General features: G+C 41.8%; 1 protein-coding gene across 1 annotated transcript in view; it reads right to left on the bottom strand.

Annotated features, from left to right (window-relative positions):
- The window catches only part of LOC129835970 (cadherin-23-like), a 717,892-nt gene that overhangs the window by 483,789 nt on the left and 212,363 nt on the right, over window positions 1-21,740 (bottom strand). The window contains exon 6 of the mRNA XM_055901677.1: window positions 21,425-21,517. Coding sequence (XP_055757652.1) covers window positions 21,425-21,517 — 93 coding nt within the window. The remainder of the gene's footprint in view (window positions 1-21,424; window positions 21,518-21,740) is intronic.

Here is a 21,740-nt window from a genome sequence, read left to right as displayed (position 1 = left end):
GCATGGTGAGGGTCATGACATATCTGGATCAGTGGTAATCACCACCATGCTGCAGCTGGTACAGTAGCCCTACTCTTTTCCAGTACCTTTTGTGAGATCCAAAAGGAAGGGGATGCCAATATTTAAAAAGGAAATGGGCATGGGGGAGGTGGAGTTCCAAACCAACAGGGAGATAATGGCAGTGAAATGGGATGACCAGGATGTCCATGTTCTGTTCACAGTGCACACCTCCAAAATATCAGACACAGGAAAACTAGATTGTGTCACCGGAGAGAGGAAAAAAGCCAGACCGTGTCTGCGAGTACAAAAACAAAATGGGAGCAGTTGACAAAGTGGACATGAAGAACAGTTTTGTTGAGTTTGCCAGAAAGTCCCTCAATTGGTACAAGAAGCAATTTTTTCCACCTAATAGACGTAGCTCTCCTCAACAGCCACATTGTTCACCGGCAGGTCACAGGACAGGTGATCTCATACCAGCAGTACAGGATAAATCGGCAGCTCACACTTCGCATCGTCCATCCACTGGGGGCCGGCCTGTCTGACACTCCTCTACCCCTCACTTGATGTCATTCAAGCAATATCCCCCTTAGGGGAAAACCACAAAGAGGCATTGCAAGGTCTGTCTATCATCTACCCGGCGACCAAAACAGAAGATGACCAAGTACATGTGTTAGCCTTGTAACACAGCCTTGTGTGCAGTCCCTTGCTTTGGCAAGTACCACACCCTCAAGCACTACTGAGTGGAAAGTAGGCCTATAGTGTCATACGGGAATAGCTGATTGACCTATGACCTGACTGGTAGGCGAACAATAAGTAAAATGTGTGTGGGGGTGGGGCACAATTGTCGCTTTATGCTGATATTAAAAAAATATACATATTTAAAAATGTATTGAAATGTGTGACTTGAGGTGTTTGATGTGTGGTGGGTGAGGGCGGATTGGGGAAATTGAAAAAAAATTACCGCAAAACGACCCATTGTAATGCATTCGCACAATCATATTTTATCAATTTCAATCAAACTTTTCAAAATCATTGTTTCAGTCGTCAACATCCTTTAGCCTAACCCGTTTCATCAGCTGACTAATAAAGTAGACAAAGAATCACAATTTGAGTCGTTACATTACATCTATTTTTCCAAGGAATATATAGTTAGCAATACTTGAAGTTTATACAAATGTAAGCACGTTTTGGAAGGAGATCGATAACTGGTCTACATAACATTCAGCCTGTGCCAAAGCATAAACCTAGAAAATCCTGTCTAGCTCCATAGTTTATGATAACCCATTATAATCTCCAACCTCGCCTCACTCATGCCACAGTCTCCGCATACAATATAGCTGATTACACGCACACACCATTCAATCTGATCACTGCACAAACTCTCACGTTGTTGCTTACACGACTTGATCCACCCTGCTCTCAATCTCCTCTCACTCTCCTCCACCCCGACCAGGCTTAAACCTATCCAAAACAATTACATTGGAAGCAACATTCTTTCCGCAATATTAAGCTGATCCACCCCCCAGAAAAAAAAAAAAAAAAAAAAAAAAAAAAACTATCCAACTCCAAGCCATAATACTGACCACATTTGATGATTGCGAAATATCTTCCTTGCTTGGCGATGAGGCAGGCCTCTGGCTGACTGTAGGCTACATGTCCAGTTGTGATAATATGTTGATGAAATGTAGCCACCGCTATAGTCTACTTTTTCCAGGGGAGAATGAATTAAATACATTTAAAAAATGAACAAAACGTATGTAGGATGCCAGTGTTTCCCTTAGCCATGGTCGGAATATGTAATATGATCATACCCCGCTCTCACTATAGAATCAAATACACCAGATTTAGCACTTTAGGTTTCCCACCATGTCTCACACGCGCATCCCCTCAGACAGGCTAATACCAAAGCCTCTTTTAGATAATAATATATTTTATATAGATGATAATAATAATTATATACAGTAATTATCAATAGAACTATAGATACTCGCTGCCACTACTATAGGAATAGATTGTGTGGTAAAAATGTACCGTGTTATAGAGCTCTATATAAAGACAATGTGGTCTTGATACAGTGAGGGGCGCAAAGAATAGTCCCCGTTGGTATTAATTAGAGCATCGTGGCCCTGCCCACCTGTGGGGAAAACAACATGTGGTGATCTACTTTACCCTTTTGGCTTACAGCAAAAAAATCGACCAATTTCAAACACAATTTTCTTGTTGTGTGCTTGTTTTCGTCAATTACAAAACTACATTTAACCTCTCTGGGATATGTGGGACGGTAGAGTCCCACCTGGCCAACATCCAGTGAAAATGCAGAGCGCCAAATTCAAATAATTTACTATAAAAATTTAACTTTCATGAAATCACACATTCAATGTACCAAATTAAAGCTACACTTGTTGTGAATCCAGCAGACATGTCAGATTTCAAAAATGCTGTACGGCGAAAGCAAACAATGCTATTATCTGAGGATAGCACCCCAGCAAACAATCACAGACCATCATATTTCAACCTTCTAGGTTGTAGCGATGAGACAAGATAGTAATTACTAGCGAATGGATACCACGAAAATTGGGGAGAAAAGGGGATAAAATTAAAAAATAAAAACAAATAAAAATGTTTTGCATTGGTATACAGTAGTTTCAACAGCACCCTCTAAGGGTAGCATCCTCACTCTATGTGTAGCCACATCCTCACTCCCCGACAGACGACAAGCAAGAAGTCTTTACATAAATGTTGCAGCAGCTTGGTTACACCTAAACATTAGCAATCAGTCTGATCAACTGTAGGCTACTAAGAACAGCAGTTGCATACAGCCTATGTGCCCTGTCCGTAAAAATTGGTACAAATTGGTATAGTTTTGTATTTATAGTCCATTTGGTTGTGAAAGGTGAAAATGTGGATGTGATCAAATGTGGTTTGTATTTCAACTCGGGCTGGCTAGGCTGCCAAGAATTTTTCAATACATTTTAAACTGGAATTAGTCAATCAACAAAATATTGATGACATAGGCTGTGAGTTCATTATTAATTAGGCATTTGGTTTGCATAGGCCTACACGATGCACACATGCATAAAGAAACCTCAGCCCTGTGAGATCTATTGTCCATCAGTTGTAGTCTCTGTGTCTGTGTGGAGGAAACTCCCCCTGTTAGTCTAGTTAAAATGTAATTTATGTGAACAAGCTGCTGCAGTTTGACAGGGTTTTCATCCTCTTCAGGGCCAGGAGTTTTTCCAGGAGTTTTGTAAAACCATTTGACCTGATTAGAAAAACTGGTCCCATCATGTCCCATATAAAATATTTTTACAACTGATGAATCACTGTCATAGCCTATAGGGTCCAGAGTTTTACCAGGTTAGGTTTCCAGACAAGGAAAAACTCTGGGCCCCAGGAAAAAAAACTGTGGTTCCCCAATAAATTGACAGTTATTGGCAGGTATGTGGATGATCAGGACTTTATTCAGGAATATTTATTGGACTACTTTTGATGTGTTAAGTGAGTGAGATGCACAGTCTGTGTTTGACTTTGTGAATTCTGAGATTTCTTAGTTTAACTTCATAGAGAATCTTTTTTGTATTAGCTGCTATTTGTATTTACAGCTAAGTCCCTTCCAGTTCCCAGTTTAAGGGGTGATGGCAACTCCAATAACTGTCAACTCTCTCCTGACATGAACTGAAGCCATGTCTCATATCATGTGCACTCTCATCCACTTGAACATTGAATGTTTCCTCTCCAAGCACTGTGAGCAGCCCTGTCAATTTTCTCTCATTACCGTATGTAGAGTCAGTCACATACACAATCACATTATTACAGATCAATGTGGTTTTTATCCTTGCTTGGACTAACTAATACTTTGCTCTTTTTTGTTGTTGTCTCCCGATTCAAATCATGTCCTGTGTGTGGGGGGGGGGGGGGGGGGGGATTGACTGCTCTCTCTCTCAAGTGGTTGTGCATCAGTATTTTTTCCCTTGTTTAATTGCAGAAAATTTACTTTAATAAAAGACCATGTGCATGTGACCAATAACATTTGATTTGATTTGATCAAGTCCTCGGTGATGTAGAGGAACTTAAAACTGCTGACACTCTCTACTGCAGTCTCGTGGGGGGGGGGGGGGGGTTATGCTATGGTAGATGCAGAGGGAGTGTTTGATTTTATGACAACTACATTACAAACAGCCATTTTCTTTTTGCCAACAGTAATGAGGAGAGTTTACAAATTCTAAAATGAATAGGATTGTTTCATAATGTCTTAGCTTATAAGTCAGATAAAATGCAAATAATGGCTTTAATATGACCAAGGTGAGATGGGTACAATAACATCTGGCAGGATAATAAGATAGGAGTCACAGAGACATACATGATTAGGGCTTGAAGTTATGCTTTCACAATAATAAACATTTTACAAAGTAAAGAGAAAAGGGGACTAGATCAGACTAATCTGATATCTACTTTATAGTGACACAGGGCACATCAAGAGTGCAAGTCCTCTGTTATTCTGCACAATAGAACAACACACTTTAAATATCTCATTCACAGGCATAATGAACGTATGTGTGTGCATGCGTGCGTACGTCTCTATGTCTGCCCGCCTGCCTCTCTGCCAACCACGCTCCATTCCCCAGCCCAACCCTCCAGTACCGTCCTGCCATTCTTTGACCTCTTGTGATGTGATTTCAACATCAATGTAACATCAGTTCACATGAATGCTGTGGCAGTCAGTACTGTATTACCAGATAGATACATGCACAGTGATGATGACCTGACCACTCTCAAGCTTCGATCCTGTTTGACTTTCTCTGGTCTGGTATTGTTCCAGTAACGCTTGTCCCCCATAGAAATTGAATGATAAAAACGGACATTCCCATTCAAGTCAACATTCCGTGATTACGTTTACTGTAAATTCTGGTGGCCATATTGAGTGTACCCATATTCTAGTCATTCTATTTCTATTGTGTGGCATGTCCACCCCCAGCTAAGACAGAGATGGGTCTATAATGCAGTCAATGGGAGAGCTAGCTCATCAGCTCTGTGAGAGGGACACTAAGATAGAGCTGATAGAAAATACAGAAATACCTGGGCTGAGCAGGGATTTGCCTTCACCTGCTGCCTGACAGAATGGAGAGAGGAGAGAAAACAGATAAGCTCACATTTAGCTATCTACCTGTGAAAAAAAAACAGATAGCTTAAAGTTTCCTATCTAGCAGTGCTTGTCTGTCTGCCTGTTTGCCAATATATTCAATCCATCTGTATAGCACACTAGAAAAACAAGTGCTAAGTAGAATCATATAGGGTTCTTCGGTTTGTCCCGCTCGTGATTCAGAACAATTATATTGAGAGTCGAAAACGCTGTTTAAACAAATATTATTTTTTACTAACCAAGGAGCTTGTTGTGTTGCGAATGTTTCGTGTTGCAAAATCCATTCGGCTATGTGAGCAGTGAGGCAGACATAGCCTAGGCCTAGGCTACCATGCGGTCACGTAGTGAGAGTGGAGCCGGCGACTGTTCATTACTAGGCTATTTGTGTGGTGCTGAAACATTCCTAATTTGTCCACCTGCAAAGCTCATGTTTCCTTCCGTCGTGCAACAATACATTGTCAAGTTTATTTTCCCTGACTCCTAGCTCACACACAAAAAAGAAACGACTAACGTAACAAGATAAATAAAAAGAAAGGTTAAGATGGTGAAATATACCATCGTGGAAACAGGTCCCGGCGCGAGTGAAATCCTCGTGAATTGTGGAGTCATTGTGGATAAGGAGGACAACATCCCGATTGATAGACACGTGTTTGTTGACGATAACTCAGTTACTTATCAGTTAATTATGACATTCATTCGGACTTTTGTTTGTTTAAACCACACACAGGCCATGTAAAGTTTAAGCCTGTGTGGCCGATAATAGTTTGAGTAGCCAATTTCATACTAAATAAATAAATGTAGGCTATACTTGCAGACTGTAGCCGATTCGATTCAGGCAATTGTTTATTTAAGTTTAAATGATACTATTTGATTATCTAAACAACATTGAATTTGATGGTGTGTTTTGTTGTCAGCTATACGTTTCCATTAGGTAAGACGAAGGCCAATTAGAAGGCTCTTTTTCAAAGCGAATAGAGTTCTCAGTGTGCCGCATCGCAGCGTGTAAATAAGAAGATGAGCCTATTGTTCTTAATTCATGGCATGGTTTTCTTTTATCCAAATGTTGCATAGACATGCAGACAAACACGTGCAGGGAATATCAATAGCTTAATAGCCCACTCCTCTGGAGTCATAAAAACAATTCAGAAATTAATGTTATTCGTTGGGCCACGGATCGGCTCTCTGAAAAATGATATGAGAGTGTCTGGTTGAGGAGAAAAATCCGTCGTGACTGGGGCTCGGAATTGACGTGTCCGGCACAAAGCGGCTGCAGCTAAAAATAACGGACCCGTGCAGGACTCTAATTTGAGGGCCTAGTTATACCCGAACACAGTGACGTTATGGAAACTCCTGCTTTTACAGGCCACATCAGGCCTGTGGAGCACATTATGCTGGTTTTCAAAGTGATATGGAATTCCTATTGGAATCCAGCCGGTGTGAGAATATCCAACAATTGGAACTTTCAATCACCCACAACCTACATTCGGGAATGATGAGACTACCTAAATCATCCGAACTGGAACAACCATCTCAGTAATGGGTGCGATAAGTCCAACTGCTGACAGATTGGAATTGTTAAAAAAAAGTTATTTATCTTTGTATAGCAAAAAATGTATCAATGCAAAAACAAAGGTATTTGAAACAAAGAATTCTGAAAATCAACCTGCAATAGAGCAAGATGGGAAATATAATGGACGTGTTTGAGTGTTACTCACACAAAGTAAAAATTACACAACCAGACTCAACTCTGGCTATTAACACCAACACTGGGGTTATTTAACACCACTAAGTGTTAGATAGATCTGTCATTAAAAGCAAGGTTAAGAAGCTGCATTTCTGTTCTATGTGTGCTAATTCTATGCTTCCGGTTCTTAAGTTTCATTTTTGCATCTTTCACTTCGGTTTTGTACACCAGCTTCAACCAGCTGAAAATACAATATTTCTGGTTATGGAATGGATAGCGGTTTAGATAGTACAATGAATATTTAAACTATACTTGCTTGCTTTGTCACATAAACTGAAATTAAGCGAACTATTAGAATTTTAGCATTCGAATTTAGAGCTATTTCTGCATAGTGTACCTTTTAAGTTAAGTTAACTTCTTAATCAACACTAGAAAGTTACAAAAAAAAATCAACAATAGTTAAAACTGGCCAATTTGCTGTGTACCATGCAATACACTGCTGGTTCACTGCCTTCTATTATACTACTCTCTGCTTAATAATATCACATAAAATACAAATTTGAAAGACAGAAATCATGGGAATGATATGAACTATGTCAGTACGGTATATGTAAAATTACTAAGAGAATACCATGCATAAATATTCCTATATACTGTAGGTACAGTTTAAAACATCCTCACACCTATTGTTTTAAAATGATCGGATTACTCAAACTATTGATGTTGAAGTTTAAACACTGAGGTAAACACTAATAATCAGGCACTATTTAAAATAAGAAAAATATAAATAATTAAAAAACATATTCAGATTCAGAAGGGTTCTTTGTAGAACCCTTCCTGCCTTCTAAAGAATCCTTATTGCCTTCTAAAGAATCCTTCTTGCTTTCCAAAGAATCATCAAAAAACCCTTTCTTCCAAAAACGTTTCTTGGGTTTTTAAAGGTTCTAGGTAAAACGGTTCTTGGTAGAACCCTATTCCTCCGCAAAGAAGTCTTTTGGAACCCTTTTTTTTCTAAGAGTGTGTATTTCAGGGCCAGACATGGCTGTACTATCTCCCTCGGCATCGCTGTTGGCTTATCTGTGTTCAATATTCTACTACACCGCCTGTCTACTGGAGGATAAAAAACAATTGATGAATGGACGAGTTAAGGTGTAGATAAAGTAAGGAGAGAGAGTGACAGTACAGAAAAGGTATAGGTTTGTGTGTGTGTGTGTGCGTGCTTGCCTGTCTCTCTGTATGTACAGTATATGTCATGAACGGGAGAGAATGGAATTCAAAGAAAGAAAGAGGGGTATTTGGGGAAAGAAAAAATAAGAGAGAAAGAGAGCAGGAGAAAGAGTGTGTTTGTGTCATTGGGGTAGGGTACAGCTGGGGCGAGCAACAGGACACAAAACACACTTGGCGAGTCTTAAAGTCATTAGTGGTGGCATTTGATAATGCCGACATTTCAATGACACAGAGACTAACTCACAGTGGGAGAGGGTTTTAGGGGTCAGGGAGCATGGGACGAGAGGCTGGGGGGTGGGGAATTAGAACTCCCTGGGGTGACTGGTTTTTATTAAACACTGAGTTGCTGTACACACAAAGACACATGCACACGCACAAAAGCACACACACACACACACACACACACACACACAGACAGACAGACAGACACAGAGAGACAGGCAGACAGGCAGACAGACAGACAGACAGACAGACAGACAGACAGACAGACAGACAGAGACAGACTACATTTCAAATACTTTGAGGTGTGTTATACTAGCTCTAGATCAAGAGTCATAGGGCTGAATGCCAGTAACTGTACTATCACCTTTCTTGAGCTCATTCCAAAAAGTTAACTGGCAAGAATGATGTGAAGAAAAAAGAAAACATCTCCCTTACTCAACATGCAGGACCCCTGCACCATGACCATCACCATCATTCTATCACATGGGGAATCTGTTGTTTTAGTCAAACGTGTTTGGGTGATAGCCTCTGTGTGCATCCCAAATGGCACCAAATACCCTATATAGTGCACACGTTTTCACCTGGGCCGTATGGAGGGACCCGATGGGCTCTAGTCAAAAGTAGTAGACTATATGCGGAATAGGGAGCCATTTGAGATGCAGCCATTATCTCTTTGTCTCCACAATGTCTGGTTGCTGTAAATCTGCCCAGCTCATTAGCACTGACAGAGGGAATGCTAGCAGCCCACCTGCTACCCTTCACCCTCTTTATAGCACCACAAATTAAACCCACAATTACCACACACACACTCCTCGCCTCTCCACCTCCTCAATTACACACACTCCTCTCCTCTGCACCTGCTCAATTACACACACACACTCCACTCGTCTATACACTACCCGTCCCTGTCCTCAGATCATATTGAGCCAGTGTAACGGCTTAAACGGTTCACTGTGCTAACTGGGCTGTAGTTCCTTTCAATATCTTCATCCACCTTCTGCTTTCTCTTCCAAGACCTCTTACATCATCACTTTTCTTCTTTCTCTTTTCATATTGTCATGTCATTTAGCTGTTTCCCTTTTCTCTCTCTCTCTCTCTCTCTCTCTCTCTCTCTCTCTCTCTCTGTATTCCTGTTTGATCTCACTTTCCCGCTCCCTCCCTTCCACCTCTTTCCCATTCCTTACATTGTTGTTGTTTCTCTCCGTCTTTCTCTCTGTATCTGTCTCTCACACGTAACACATTTCTGTCTATCCTTTTCACTCCCTGTCTCCCATCTCTTTCCACTCCTTTCCATGTTACTTTCCCTATCTCTGTCTCTGTCCCTCCCCCATGTCTATTTTTCTCTGCAGTCAATTTCAGGAACTAGTTTGTTGTCTCAGAGTTGTTAATTAAAGCCGTAATCTGTGATTGACTGGTTACGGTGGCATGTGCGGTGAGTGACAGGTTGATGGAGTGATGTTGCGACGTTTGCTTTGCCCGTGGTCACCAGAGGTCACCGACGGAGACCATAAAAAATGCAGGGGACAAAAAGTTGACAGAGGAGGAAGACGATGAGAGGGAGGAAGGAAAGAAGGGACGGGGTGGAGGAAACAGGATAGAACAAGGAACGGATTGAGTCACAACACCCTCACTGCCTTATCTTCTCCTCGTTTCTCCCATGACTTAGCACTCTGAGTATTCTGTGAGCTGTAGCTGGTGCCAGTAATATACTGTGTGCCTATATCATACATGCATCGTACATCAAATATGTTAAGATAATTTGATGAATTGCCTGGCTGGCCAAAGAAAAAAAGGGACATTGGAAATATTCTTATGGACACAGTGATACTTTAGTAAACAGGCATTTACCATGGTTTCTATTGAAATAACACCATTTCAGAAACACCATTTCAGCCAATCAACATCCAACCTGACTGGTCTTTTGTATACTATGCTGTATTTACAGGAAGTATAACCTCCCTTGCCTGCCCTAAATGTCTATATCTATTCAAATGTGTAATTGCATAAGGTTAAGGTTTAAATGAACAGTTAACATTGGCAGTTCTTAGTAACTGGAACCCTGAGAGAATCCTGAGAGAACCATGATATATGCTGATACAACTGTGACATAACCCGGATAGAACCCTCAGACAACCCAGAGAGAACCCTGAGAGAACCCTTCACTCCTATCATAGGAGGAGGTAAACAGGGCAGGCTAAACAGGCTCCTATTTCTCTGCATTTATTTGCTGGACTTTATGGATTGAAGAGGAGAAAAATCCCAGTGGCTTTGAAGATTTGGAGAGGACTGGGGGTAGGCTATGCACTCAATATAAACACAACACAATATATGTGTGTGCGTGCTGAGATAGATTTTAGCCTCTGTTTGAAGTTCCACACTCCAACACTTTACCCCACTCTGGCAATTACTTAATATCAAGGATTAGATTGGGGACAGGGCAAAGAGGGATAGAGGGAGAAAGAGAGAGAGAGAAAGATGGAGAGGGGGAAGAGAGCAACTGAAAATGGGAGAGGACGGGAGGGATAGAAAGAGAGGAGTGAGATAGATACTGAAAAAAGGTGGAAGGTGGAAGAGAGTTGGTGGAAGTAGTAGACAGAGAGAGAAAGACAAGCTGTAGGGGAGAGATTTAGGACAGCACTGCACAGGGGGAGTTGTTCTATTTGGAAGGCAAGTTGACTTTCTCCAAATAAGAGGAAGAAGATGATTCCCAAACCAGTTCTTTCCTTACATTTTCTGACCATTAAAATTGAATGTTTTTTAAACATTCTGAGAACAAATTTAAACATTCCTGACTGTTCTAGAAATATTTGTTTTTAGGTTGCAGTTTCGGAGAATGTTTTACTCGAGTTCCTTTAAAAAATGTCCTGGTTGGTTTTATTAACACACTGAGAACGTTATCTGGAAAGTTATTTGAAGGTAATTAAATAACATTCTGAGAACATTCACTAAATCGTGTGAACATTTTCTTATGGTTATTATTGAACGTTTTCTTAACCCTCTAAGAATGAAATGTAAAGGTTTTTTGTAGGTTTTTTAATAAGACTTTTAATAACACTGCGAGCTTATTTTGGGTTAGATTATTTTTACTCCAAACACAGAGGACACATAGAAATTAATGCAAACACATTTATTGTTTATTGTGACACGGCATCAATGAGTTTCAAACCTATGATCTTCTGTTCGCTATCCATGGAATTAGTCCACTGCGCCATCATGTTTTTTACACATACCAGCTCTTCATTTTAGCCTATTGAAACAGACACCAGTTCAAAGGAAACAAAGCGATTGTGGCTGTGACCGCGGATAATGGCTGTTTAAATCTCTGCTGTTTGTTGCTGTTTCCATTGGCCCTGTGAGCTGTGCTGGTTGGAATTGTGTGGAGTACCAGCGTTAGACTACGTTGTTACCATCATGGCTCCCAAAGTTAAAGAAGGTGGAAGTAATGGAGGACAGTGTTTCACTGTCAGAGGTGCGTGATCTTTAAAATCAACAAAAACATGTCTAAAAGCAATTGTTACAGCAACAAGAAAAGAGCTTCAAGAGCATTGTCCAAATAACAAACAAAATAATGGATGATCTGACCAGAGAGGTCCAAGACCTTAACTTCTTGTGGGCAGGGGCCAGCATTTTCACTTTCAGAAAAATAATATGCAAAAATTCAACTGTCTGCTACTCATCCCCAGATTATAAGATATGTATATTATTAGTAGATTTGGATAGAAAACACTCTGAAGTTTCTAAAACTGTTTGAATCATATCTGTGAGAATAACAGAACTTATGTAGCAGGCAAAACCCTGAGGACAAACCATTCAGAATTTGTATTTTTTTGATGTCACTGTCTTTTCAATTAAGTTTTTTAGAGACACCAGATTTCTAATTGACTTGCTTGCAGTTCCTACCGCTTCCACTGGATGTCACCAGTCCTTGGAAATTGGTTGTGGTTATTCCTTTGTGTACTGAAGAAGTAGGGCTATCGTAAATGAGGGTCACATGAAGTAAATTTTTTGAGAGAGCCACGTTACGAAAAAAGTTTGTTTTCTTTTGTATTGGACACAGATCATCCCGTCTTCAAATTGATCGATTATTAACGTTTAAAAATACCTAACGTTGTATTACAAAATTAGTTTGAAATGTTTTGGTAAAGTTTACATGTAACTTTTGATATATTTTGTAAAGAAGTGGCGAAAGTTGGAAGCTGTGTTTTTCTGGATGAAACGGTCCAAATAAATTGACATTTTGGATATATATCGATGGAATGAATCGAACAAAAGGACCATTTCTGATGTTTATGGGGCAACAAAATAATTTTGTCAAAGGTAAGGCATGATTTATATTTTATTTCTGCGTTTTGTGTCGTGCTTGCAGTGTTGAAATATGCTACTCTCTCTTTGTTGACATTGTGCTGTCATCAGATATTAGCATCTTATGCTTTTGCCGAAAAGCCCTTTTGAAATCTGACATGTTGGCTGGATTCACAACGAGTGTAGCTTTAATTTGGTATCTTACATGTGTGATTTAATGAAAGTTAGATTTTTATATTTTATATCATGTTTTCCCTGGCTATTGGTCGGTGGGACGTTTGCGTCCTACCTACCCCAGAGAGGTTAAGAACAGTTTGCAGTTCTCCCAGGGAGAGGTGGACGTCCTGAAAGAGACTTGCAGCAAGATGACAATAAACAATTCCACACAAAACCGGCACTGTATGTGAATCATTATCACACATGACTGGGAAAACAGACTATGTAGATTCTAGAAGGACAATCCATGAGGAATAACATTGAAATAACACATATGGAATCATGTTGTAACCAAAAAAGTGTAAAACAAATTTGAGATTCTTCAAAGTAGACACCCTTTGCCTTTGCTTATTTAAGCTGTTCTTGCCATACCATGGACTTGGTATTTTATCAAATATTCTGTATACCACACCTACATTGTCACAACACAACTGATTGGCTCCAAAACATTAAGAAGGAAAGAAATCTCACAATTTAACTTTTATCAAGGCACACCTGATATTTGAAATGCATTCCAGGTGACTATCTCATGAAGCTGGTTGAGAGAATGCCAATGACCCGTCAGTATGTTCAACAGCAGAGAAAAAAACATAATTGATCTTTTTCCAACTTGAAATTTGATGACTTTTCCTAGAGTGACACCAACATTAGAAAAACTGAAACATCGCCGTTATTCATATTTCCATGAAAACTGTACACAACCAGGGTACAACGATTGTCTGAGGGTCAGTTTTGACCCAGCAGTTATAAAATCATTTACACTCCACAAAAAACACAAAGACACACGCACACGCACACGCACACGCACACGCACACGCACACGCACACGCACACGCACACACACACACACACACACACACACACACACACACACACACACACACACACACACACACACACACACACACACAATGACAAATTGAGATTATGTGTGCTACTGATTGAACTCAGCCAGCAGCTCCCGAAAAGGAAGATCACCATGGTTGGTGACCTCTCATCAAAGTTCCCACCACCACTCTAGTTTCTTACCTCCCAAAGAGAAACAAGAATTTTGTCCTCCTGAGAACACTGCACAAAACGGCTGATATCAGTGATTGTGAGGACAGGAAGCCAGCATCATCCTGGACTACAACCACAACAAAGGAGGCGTGAACAACCTGGACAAGATGATTGGAACTTGCAGATGCAGGATGATGACTACCCGCTGGCCCCTGGTCATCTTCCATAACATCATTAATGTGTCCTCATACAATGCCTGATATGGAACAAGATCAACCCTGCCTGGATGCCTGAACAAGAGGACAGTGTTCCTGGATCAGCTGGGACAGGCACTTGTAACCCCACACATTCAAAGAAGGGAGTGCCTCCCCCGCACAGCAGTCTCTACAGCGCTTGTGAAAGCTGTTCAGGGGGCTGAATCATGTCCTGATCCACCTGAGGCTGCAGTTGGGGCAGGCAAGAGGAGGAGATGCCAATTCTGTCCCCCAAAGAAGGACTGTCAAACAAATACTATGTGCTGCACATGTGAGAAATACATCTGCAAAGTCCATGCACACACACTTGCATACTGTCCTACATGTGCTAATTAGAGTTGATTCATTTATGTTCTTCATGTTTTTGTTTTGTATCTATTATCTAATTGTATTCTTATTTATTGTTGTTTGTACACCTTGTGGGTGGGAGCAATGGTTCAGAAAATGGGAGAAGACTAGAATTTTGTAGTTGAATTCTTCATTGTACAGTATATTAAGAATATATCACTATGTTGCAAAAAAATTCAAGACTGTTATTGTTTCCCTTCAATAAAATGCATTCAAAACAACTGTCTGCACATTTCTGCTACTTTCTTAGGCTATGCAAGTGCTATCTCTTGCAAAAAAAAATATATTTACACCTATGCAGTACCTTTGGCAATAATAATAATAATTAACCTCTACTTTAGTAAAGAAAACAATTATGACAGGTTTGTTGTAATAAAAACGAGTGGTGTCCACTGATTATATGTCTTTCTGCACTGTGAAGAGGGAAAACGCAGATATTACAAAGTTTGTGATGAATGGCAGGTTGTTTCTTCATGCAAAATAGTGTTGGGGTTAACATTCAATTAAGCTCCTTCATTTTAGGGGTTTAAAGAAGGCGGGTCATTTTTTACCCTTAGGACAAAGGGAGAATACAGAATTGTAAGACTACACAAGGGTTAAATGAAACTGGTATTCTTTTTTATTTATTACAATTTTCTTTAACCAATTAGGGTCTTTAATGCAGGGCCAACAGAAAGATGCCCTACTTTTTCCCCCTTCGACTTTCCTCTTCCATTTTTGCAGTAATGCTGCAATTAGGTAGTTGTAATTGTGGGTAGAGCAGACATTTCCATATATTTTGTTAGCTGCATGTGTGAGAACTCCACCAGTCCTATTTAAGATATCATTTAGAAAGATTATAGCATGTTTTTATTCCAAAAATAATGTTTATTTTATCTATTAGTATATTTGAATTTAACCATAATATTAGTTGTATTATTTTTTCTGGTGGATTAAATTGAAATTGTAACCAACTTTCTATGGTTGTTTTAAAAATAGCGATATTTGGGAGATTATTTCCTTTTCAAATAACCGAAAGTGCGACGTTGTAATCTGAATAAAAGGAAAAAGGCCATTCTTGAACATGGGGTGAGACATTCTTATTAATTTGCTAGAGAACCAGTTCAGATTTAAGTATAACTTTTGTATGACTGAAGCCTTTATTGAGAAGTCTAATGTTGAATATTTAAGAATTTCTGCCCTCCGAATTCATAGTCATTATATAAATAGGCCTGTTTAATTTTGTCTGGCTTGCCGTTCCAAATAAAATGGAATCTTTTTTTCTCAAACATTTTAAATAACTATTTGCTAGGTGTAGGCAAGACCATAAGCTAACTGGTAAACTGGGATATGACTAAAGAGTTAAACAGGTGTCACGATCGTGTGGCGGATTAACGGACCAAAATGCAGCAGTTGGAAAATATGCCATCTTCTTTTATTTTAACACGAAGATGAACACGACACAAAAACACTTTAACAAAACAACAAAATAACAAAACGACCGTGAAGCTACAAACGTTGTGCACAAACATACACAGGCTACTAACGTTCTTACATAGACAATTACCCACAACCAATGAGAGCCTATGGCTACCCTAAATAAGGCTCCCAATCAGAGACAACCGAAATCAGCTGTCTCTAATTGGGAACTCATTCAGGTAACCATAGACTCTCCTAGACCACTAAACATACATAGACAACACTAGACACATTTACTCCACACAAACCCATATACTATACAACAACCCCTTTACCATAAAAAACACCCAAAACCAACAAAACACAAACATTCCCCATGTCACACCCTGACCTAACTAAAATAATAAAGAAAACAAAGAATACTAAGGCCAGGGCGTGACATAACCCCCCCCTTGAGGCGCGAACTCCGGGCGCACCATACACAGTCTAGGGGAGGGTCTGGGTGGGCTTCCTTCCACGGTGGCGGCTCCGGCTCTGGTTGTGGTCCCCACGTCACCACAGTACCTAACCACCTCCTAGGCTTCCTCCAAACGACCCCCCTCCACATTAACCCCATTGCATGAAGGGGCAGTTCCGGACTAAGGGGCAGTACCAGGGTAAGGGGCAGTACCAGGGTCAGGGGCAGTACCAGGGTCAGGGGCAGTACCAGGGTCAGGGGCAGTACCAGGGTCAGGGGCAGCACCAGGGTAAGGGGCAGCACCAGGGTAAGGGGCAGCACCAGGGTAAGGGGCAGCACCAGGATAAGGGGCAGCACCAGGATAAGGGGCAGCTCCGGACTGAGGAATGGCAGCTCTGGACTGAGGAATGGCAGCTCCGGACTGAGGGACTGCAGCTCCGGACTGAGGGACTGCAGCTCCGGACTGAGGGACTGCAGCTCCGGACTGAGGGACGGCCCATGGCTGGCTGACAGATCTGGCTGCTCATGGCTGGCTAACGGATCTGGCTGCTCATGGCTGGCTGACTGATCTGGCTGCTCATGGCTGGCTGACTGATCTGACTGCTCATGGCTGGCTGACGGATCTGACTGCTCATGGCTGGCTGACGGATCTGACTGCTCATGGCTGGCTGACGGATCTGGCTGCTCATGGCTAGCTGACGGATCTGGCTGCTCATGGCTAGCTGACGGATCTGGCTGCTCATGGCTAGCTGACGGATCTGGCTGCTCATGGCTAGCTGACGGATCTGGCTGCTCATGGCTAGCTGACGGATCTGGCTGCTCATGGCTAGCTGACGGATCTGGCTGCTCATGGCTAGCTGACGGATCTGGCTGCTCATGGCTAGCTGACTGATCTGGCTGCTCCTGTCTGGTTGGCGGCTCTGGCAGATCCTGTCTGGTTGGCGGCTCTGGCAGATCCTGTCTGGTTGGCGGCTCTGGCAGATCCTGTCTGACGGACGGCTCTAGCGGCTCCTGTCTGGCTGGCGGCTCTAGCGGCTCCTGTCTGGCGGACGGCTCAGTGGGCTCATGGCAGACGGGCGGCTTTGCAGGCTCATGGCAGACGGGCGGCTTTGCAGGCTCATTGCAGACGGATGGCTCAGATGGCGCTGGGGAGACGGATGGCTCAGATGGCGCTGGGGAGACGGATGGCTCAGATGGCGCTGGGGAGACGGGCAGTTCAGTCATTGCTGTGCAGACGGCAGACTCCTGCCGGCTGAGGCGCACTGTAGGCCTGGTGCGTGGTGCCGGGACTGGTGGCACCGGGCTGGGGACACGCATCTCAGGGCTAGTGCGGGGAGCAGGAACAGGGCATACTGGACCCTGGGGACGCACATTAGGCCTAGTGCGTGGGGCCGGAACTGGTGGTACCGGACTGAGGACACGCATCTCAGGGCTAATGCGGGGAGCAGCAACAGGATGCACAGGACTCTGGAGACGCACAAGAGGCTTAGTGCGTGGTGCCGGAATTGGTGATACCGGGCTGGAGACACGCACCATAGGACGAGTGCGTGGAGGAGGAACAGGGCTCTGGAGACACACTGGAAGCCTGTTACGTGGTGTAGGCACTGGTGGCACTGAACTGGGGCGGGGAGGTGGCGCCGGAAATACCGGACCGTGCAGGCGTATTGGCTCCCTTGAGCATTGAGCCTGACCAACCTTACCTGGTTGAATGCTCCCCGTTGCCCGACCAGTGCGGGGAGGTGGAATAACCCGCACCGGGCTATGTAGGCGAACCGGGGACACCATGCGTAAGGCTGGTGCCATGTAAACCGGCCCGAGGAGACGCACTGGTGGCCAGATATGTAGGGCCGGCTTCATGACATCCGGCTCAATACTCAATCTAGCCCTGCCAGTGCGGGGAGGTGGAATAACCCGCACCGGGCTATGCACACGTACAGGAGACACCGTGCGCTCTACTGCGTAACACGGTGTCTGCCCGTACTCTCGCTCTCCACGGTAATTACAGGGAGTAGGCGCAGGTTTCCTACCTGACTTCGCCACTCTCCCTTTAAGCCCCCCCCAAAGAAATTTTTTGGGTTTTCCCACAGGCTTCCTACCGGTTCGTCGTGCTGCCTCCATTCGCCGGTATCCCTCCTCGCACTGCGCCAGAGAATCCCAGGCGGGCTCCGGCACTCTCCCTGGGTTGATCGCCCACCTGTCGATCTCCTCCCATGTAGTGTAACCCAGATCCTTTGTAGGTTCCTTTTCCTGCCTCCGAGCTAGCTCCTCATATCGCCGCCTCTCTGCTTTCGCTGCCTCCAGCTCAGCTTTGGGACGGTTATATTCTCCTGGTACCTCCCGGTCTAAAATTTCCTCCCATGTCCATAAATCCTTGTATTGCTCCTGTTGCCGCTGGTCATGCCGCTTGGTCCTATGGTGGGTAATTCTGTCACGATCGTGTGGCGGATTAACGGACCAAAATGCAGCAGTTGGAAAATATGCCATCTTCTTTTATTTTAACACGAAGATGAACACGACACAAAAACACTTTAACAAAACAACAAAATAACAAAACGACCGTGAAGCTACAAACGTTGTGCACAAACATACACAGGCTACTAACGTTCTTACATAGACAATTACCCACAACCAATGAGAGCCTATGGCTACCCTAAATAAGGCTCCCAATCAGAGACAACCGAAATCAGCTGTCTCTAATTGGGAACTCATTCAGGTAACCATAGACTCTCCTAGACCACTAAACATACATAGACAACACTAGACACATTTACTCCACACAAACCCATATACTATACAACAACCCCTTTACCATAAAAAACACCCAAAACCAACAAAACACAAACATTCCCCATGTCACACCCTGACCTAACTAAAATAATAAAGAAAACAAAGAATACTAAGGCCAGGGCGTGACAACAGGGTGATTTTTGCTAACTTTCTATAAAAATGTATCGGTGTGAGATCATTTATTTATTTTGTAATATGTATACTGAGTATGTCCAAATCACCATCAGACAATTGTATTGGTAAACTACACGGTAGAGTAAAAGTAAAAAATTTTAGTGATCCAATATGTAATATAGTACACTTATTATCATTTGGTTGTAATCCAGAGAGGTTAGGAAAAGTATCTAGATACTCTATGATTCTGGATTTAAAATAACACATGAACATCAGTGTACAATGACACCTTTGTTTTTAAGCCCTGGATTTCTAACCATTTGAACTTATTGTTGGATCAGATTTTAATAGATAACATTTCAATACATAGTGGACAACCTTGTTTTACTCCTCTTGACAACTTAAAACTTTCTGAGAAGTAGCCATTATTTACCATTTTACACCTAGGGTTATTATCCATCATGTTAACCCATTTTATAACAGATTGTCCAAAATTGAAATGTTCCAGGTATTTAAATATAAACTTCAGTCGTACTTTATCAAAGATATTTTCAAAGTCAGCTATGAAAAGCAGACCTGGTTTCCCCGATTTTTCATAGTGTTCTATTGTTTCCAGTACTTGTTTTATACTATCTCTAATGTATCGTCCATGTAAAAAACCTGTCTGTTTAGAAATAATAATATCCAACAAAACCTTTTTTAATTCTATGCGCTATACATTTTGCTAGAATTTTTGCATCACAACACCAAAGTGTAAGGGGCATCCAATTTTTTCAATGGACTGGATCTCTATGTACACCACTTCTATCCTGTTTCAGTAATAATGAAATCACACCTTCTTGTTGAGTTTCCGGTAATCTACCATTAAACTGTCAATCTCTGAAACTCAATTCGATAATTCCTTTGAGGATACAGCAGTAACAATCCAAGGATATAACGTCTGAAGAAAAGACAGGAATGCCGATGGGGGAGGTGTTGCTGTATATGTTCAGAGCCATAATCTTGTAAAGCTTAAAGAATATCTTACGTCAAATGTTGTTGAAGTGTTGTGGTTGCAAGTTCACCTGCCTCATCTAAAACCTCTTCTTTTGGGGTGCTGCTATAGGATAACAGTCAGTACTTGAATAAAATGTGTGCAAAGCTTGATAGTGTGTGTGTGATGTTAACAGAGTGGTGTATTTTCTGGGTGACCTGAACATTGACTGGTTAGCAAATAGCTGTCCTCTCAAGAGGAAGCTTCTAACTGTGACGAATGGCTGTAATATGATCCAGGTTATCACTCAACCAACTAGAGTGCATACCAATAGTGTTGGATTTGTGACATCCACTTGTATTGATCATATCTTCACTAATGCTACTGAGCTTTGTTCCGAAGCAACATCAGTTCCCAATGGCTGTAGTGACCGTAACATTGTGGTAATAACAAGGAAAGCCAAAGTACCAACGGCAGGTCCAAAAGTAAATGATAAGAGATCATACAACATGTGTTCTCATGATTCTTTTGTTGAAGATTTAGAAAATGCATGTTGGCTGATGTGTGTGAGGAACTGAACCGATGCAGCTCTGGAAGTGTTTATAAAATGATTCATGACAATTGTTGACAAGCATGAACCTGTTATGAAATTAACTGTGAAAACTGTTAGAGCCTCCTGGTTTGATGATGAATTGAAAATTAAATTATGCAAAAGAGACGGCAAACAAGTCAGGCTGCTCAGCTAATCGGTTGACATACTGTACATTTAGAAAGGTTGTGAATAAACTTAACAAAAATAACAAGAAATGATATTGCCAAACCAAGATAAATGACATAAAACACAATGAAAAAATACTTGGAGTACGTTAAATGATATCATGGGCAGAAAACGCAATTCATCTCCATCGAGTTGATGAGTTATTTATACCAAAATGTTTTGATATTGCCAAAAATGTCAATGACTATTTCGCTAGTAAAGTGGAAAAACGATTTTTATAACGTACTGTGATTAAAAATTCCAAATTTTACACATAATCAAATAACATACATCCATACACCCACGCAAGACATGCCATCAGGGGTCTCTTCACACTCCCCAAGACAAAAACAAATTCACGGCAACAGAGCCATGATCGCAAGGAACTCCCTTCCATTTCCAATTACACTAGCAACCAGCAAAATTGTCTTAAAAAAATTGATAAAACATCTCATGGCACAATAGGAATTTTGAAGTGACATACACACAAACACAGACACACTATCACACTACAACACACACATAGTGTACATGACTGTAGCCTACCTCTGCGATGTGTACCGTGTACAGCTGGCCATGGAAAGTTGGGGAGTTGTCATTCACGTCTCCTATCTGGATATTTACTGTGTCTTTGACCACCTGCGAAGGCACAAGAGGTACTGATGTGTTAATACACAAACGCACACAGACAAAGAGAAATACAGACACACACTTACCTCCCCCCCCCCACACACACACACACACAGTACATACACTATGCACAGCAGGGCCTCCCCCTAAAAATAAAACATATTCAAACATACAAACTGCATCTGAAGAGATTTATTTTAATATGTTTCTTTCAATAGACCTATTTATTTCA

Source organism: Salvelinus fontinalis, chromosome 37 (genome assembly GCF_029448725.1).
Source record: "Salvelinus fontinalis isolate EN_2023a chromosome 37, ASM2944872v1, whole genome shotgun sequence".
Classification (NCBI taxonomy): domain Eukaryota; kingdom Metazoa; phylum Chordata; class Actinopteri; order Salmoniformes; family Salmonidae; genus Salvelinus; species Salvelinus fontinalis.
The sequence above is the reverse complement of the archived record's forward strand: the minus strand, read 5'-3'. Positions and strand labels throughout refer to the sequence as shown.